The sequence below is a fragment of the Rhyacophila brunnea genome, unplaced genomic scaffold (assembly GCF_057557595.1).
Source record: "Rhyacophila brunnea isolate RB1 unplaced genomic scaffold, BYU_Rbru_1.0 scaffold_17, whole genome shotgun sequence".
In the NCBI taxonomy this organism is placed as follows: Eukaryota; Metazoa; Arthropoda; class Insecta; order Trichoptera; family Rhyacophilidae; genus Rhyacophila; species Rhyacophila brunnea.
Window position 1 is genome coordinate 7,971,774 of NW_028232827.1, and position 4,380 is coordinate 7,976,153.

The 4,380-nt window shown below is 35.5% G+C and overlaps 1 protein-coding gene across 1 annotated transcript in view; it reads left to right on the forward strand.

Moving 5' to 3' along the window:
* The window catches only part of mio (GATOR complex protein mio), a 45,041-nt gene extending 43,035 nt beyond the window's left edge, over positions 1-2,006 (forward strand). Inside the window, exon 16 of the mRNA XM_085944141.1 lies at positions 1,792-2,006. Coding sequence (XP_085800267.1) covers positions 1,792-1,888 — 97 coding nt within the window. The 3' untranslated portion in view covers positions 1,889-2,006. The remainder of the gene's footprint in view (positions 1-1,791) is intronic.
* Positions 2,007-4,380: the final 2,374 nt, after the last annotated feature.

The window sequence follows — 4,380 nt, forward strand, 5'->3', positions numbered from 1 at the left end:
ACTTCTGAGTTCCCTGACCACGTATAACTACCTAGTGTACAAAATATAGCTTTATCATAAACTACCGATCGCCCATGACTTTGTTCGTGTGAAATACGGAAAGGCAAAATAGACAAATAGGTTTAGTAGTATATAGGTATAATAGTAAATAGGTCTAGTAGTTTTTGAGCATAATTGGACATACAGACAACTCCAATTTAAATAATATCAATATACATTGGGCTATTGGTCTCAAAGTTGGTTACCTCTACTTATTTTTTTGTTGATATTTTTCATGATTCTGGATTACCTACTTACTCATTTTGCTAGTAAATTGGTATTAAACCGGATATTGGTTGAAAATTTAGTTATATGTATTCGTCAGCTGCCATTTTTTATATTTTCTGACTAACCTTAAACATAGGTTTCCAATATTTTTATTGTGTTTTATAACATTTTATTTCGCAATTTGCCTTTTATTATGTTATTTAAGGGACTGAAAAAAAAAACCTAATTGGAGGGAAAATGTAAAAGGGGGCTATTGAAAAAAAGAACATTTAAATTTTATGTTTCTAAAAAAATAATGTTTTATTAAAAAACAACATTCAATAAAAAAATTTTATTAAAAAAATCATATACTTATATTAGTTTGTTGCATTTTTGTTTTTTTGTTATGTAATTCTCTTTCAAGACTATATAATCATTTAAAAGTGTCATCTGCTTTCCGGAAACAATTCTTTATGGTACAGTCACGACCCAATAATGTCAAGCGCGCGTAACTCGCATATTTTGAATATTTCCGACGTAAATCGCGGGAAAGAAAAACATAAATGCGGGTATTAAATGTACTGAAATACATCGGAACTGAAAAAATTACACGCAATTGCCGGAAAAACGTGAATTCCGGGCACGTAAAAACGAGGTTATACTGTATTACTAAAACGTTTCTTCTAATTCCAGTACTAAATGTTCTTGGTAGTTTTTCGTGATTATTTCAAAGTATATAGGGTTAACCGACTTTGAAACCTCATAAGTATATCATATGATGAGAAAACGTGGGGCATCATAATGACACAAATCTTTTGCGTACAAAGTTTACAGATCATTCAGGCTTATAAGGAGTTGGAACTCTTCTTCCTTCCTTCCCTCTTATTAATAAATTATAAGTTGTCTTTACATTACAATAATTTGATACAACGCGAGTATAAGTTTGCGGGGTAATTTTATACTGAAACTACGGCATAGTCAGACCATGTACAGTAAAAACAAAACAATGGTTTGGTTGGTCGATGGTGTGCATGCGGATGTTTACCCCTACTAGTGCTACAAATTACCTGGCAGCCGATGTACTCGTAGCGCTGACGACGGTATACGTATTCATACACATACAATCCACGAACCAAATCATTGTTTTGTTTTTACTGTACCTAGTTCAATCGAATAGCTCACTTGACTCTGATACGGCTTAAGGCTAACCGCATTTATCCGTTTAGTGCAAGCAAGGCTACTGTAGTGAACTAGGTGAATTAGATCTTTTGACGAAGCCAAGCTCGACTCAATTCTAATGCCATATATATTCAAATAGGCGATACCTTCTCTACCGTCTGTGTGATAACGTCTGCGCGCTATGGTGGGAGCGCCTGATAGTGGGAGTGTGTGATAGTGGGGGCGTCCGATGAGTGAAAGAGAATGTATTCGAAGGCCCCGCGCTATAGGCTTAGTTTGTCGCAAATTTTTCATTTTCAACCCTTTAGAGACACTTTACTAACGACTAATGGTTTTTGTTACATCTAAGCAATATTATGATTTCAGAGAACATTCGGAATGCCCCGTGACATCGTGCACCTGCTGCTGCTTCTCCGTTGATTCCGTTTCTAGTCATTCTTTTATGCAGACGTGTGTAAGCTGATGATCTCCCAATAATTTAATTTTCTTATGTATATATTTTTGTTTATGCAATAATTTGTACATTTCCACATAATATATATTACTATTAACAATAAAATACGTACAATGTTTTTATTTATATAGATTTGTTTTATTTTTAACATTTTTTCATGGCAGGAGTTCTCGACTGTGTGCTCGTTCGACTCATTTGCTTGGACATGACTAATCATAGCTCATGTATGTTCAATAATTATAATGTTACATTTTTTCTGAGTCTCGTAGTTGAGGGACGAGACCTCTGTGTTTGGAGTTGACCAGAAGGTGTAGATGGAGAGTCGTTAGGGGAGAAATGAAAAGTCGAGATTTGGTGATGGTTGCTCCGATGGATGCAAGAGCGAGTTTTATTTGCAGCATAAACAGTTGATACAAGAGTATGTTACAAGAGCGTTATGTTACAAAACTTATGATAATGTTTCGTGGTCCGAATGGTTATTAGCAAGTTCAAGTAAGTTACAACAAAAAATCTTGGAGTGATCCGTGACGTCCGTTAGTAATTACAGTAATACATACCTACTTTGATTTAAAATACAAAAGCTGATCGCTAATAGTAGCTCAATTTGGAAAGCGCTTCAGTGAATATTAAAACCCATTAGTTAAAATTTGTCGCAATTAAATATTACTCCTTTAGCATAGTGGACTATGTGCGTGGGCGCGATACCCGAGAGATGCAGGTTCGATTCCTGCGGGAGTGTCTTACTTTTTTCAAAAAAGATTTTTTCTATTGGTTATAACATATATATCAATTAAACCCTGCCCCCAAGCCATACTATCTACTAAAAAAAATATTTGTTCAACTAAAAAATATTTAAATTATGCCATTAAACCATACATAATTTTAGATATTTTATAGATAAAAGAATATTTTTTATCGATTATGATTTGGAGAGGCAGGGCTTTATGAATTTTAAAAACTAACCAACTCCAACTGAAATATGTATTTTTAATTCAATGAAAACAGATTAGCATGACTGAAAAGTGTGCACTATTTTTCTTGGATCACCAATAGCATCTCCTTTCTTCTTTGGCCATATCCGCCCCTTAATTGGAGAAAATGGACACCACGCAGCGCCTCCAAGAATCCCAGTCTTTTTGCTGCACCTAAACTATTATGGTTTGGTTTATGCAGGGCTTAATTAATTTTTAAATCTCTCTCTTCTTGGTCGTGCACTCATGGCTGAGGATCATGACCACATTTAAATTTCACTACCCTTTGAGCGACCAAGACTTTCCATCCTTCTCGATCTTCCGCTTCTCTCAGTGCAGAATGAATGGTGCCCCCATTCAGCTCTTTCACTTGGTCGCTCCATCGCGCAGACGCTCTTCCTCTGCTTCGCTTTCCCTGGAGGCTACCCAAAACTACCAGTTTCTCCAGGTTGTCCGGTCCGCGCCTGACAATATGTCCAAAAAACTGCAGAATTCTTCTCAGACATATCGTCGAGAGCCGTTCCTTTATCTTCAGTCTCTGGATGATTGACTGGTTCATCCTGTGCTCCGTCCAAGAAATGTGAAGCATTCGGCGCCAACACCACATCTCAAAGGCATCAATTGCCTTCTGTTCTCTTGCCTTCAGGGTCCACGACTCAACTCCGTATAGGAATATCGAGAACACCAATGTTTGCACAAGCATCAGTTTTGTGGCAATCGAAATTTAAATACTATCTGCATATTGCAGTCTTAGTTCAATGAAAACAAATACGTATGTTTGGTACAAACAATGGTACATACAAAGTTTGGTATGGACTATTTATGTCAGATCTTAACAAATTCGCGGACACGATGTCCATAGACGTCGTTTTTTTTAAGTGTGATATGACAGAACGTCTATAGACGTCCTGTACTGTACAACGTAATACGACACAACGTGTATAGAAGTCGTATTTTGGATTAAAACACTATGTTCCTTATCTACTTGTGTCACGGTGCGAACATATTTCCATTAGATAGTGTCATATTAAGACTTAACTCATTTCTATATATGTGTCGCTGAGTTTCAAAACCTGCTATAGCACTTTTTTGAAATGATTAAGATATATATATTATATATCGTTAGATTCGTTATTAAAATCTCTACATGAAAATTTTATCGCCTCTTTCAAAAGCCGCTACGATTAACTGTCATTTATGAAACAAAATCAATGTGTCTATCAAATCCCGCTATAACACTACTGAAACATTCAAAAAGTTTTTGTTGATTTTCTCAACATAATGAAGTGTTATAGCGGGTTTTGAAACTCAGCGGCACATATCTTAATCGAAAATTTAAAAAATTTAAGTTTTGAATATGTGTCATATCACTAACATGTATTAGCTAACATGGGTCCGTGAATGTGTTAACAGCCTACCTCCACCCTTCACGACTGCCTAATTAATTAATTGATTGATTATTTATTTTCAACTTTTATGCTGTGCTGCTAAGAAATAACACTAAATAATGTTACTAATAAATTGATATGT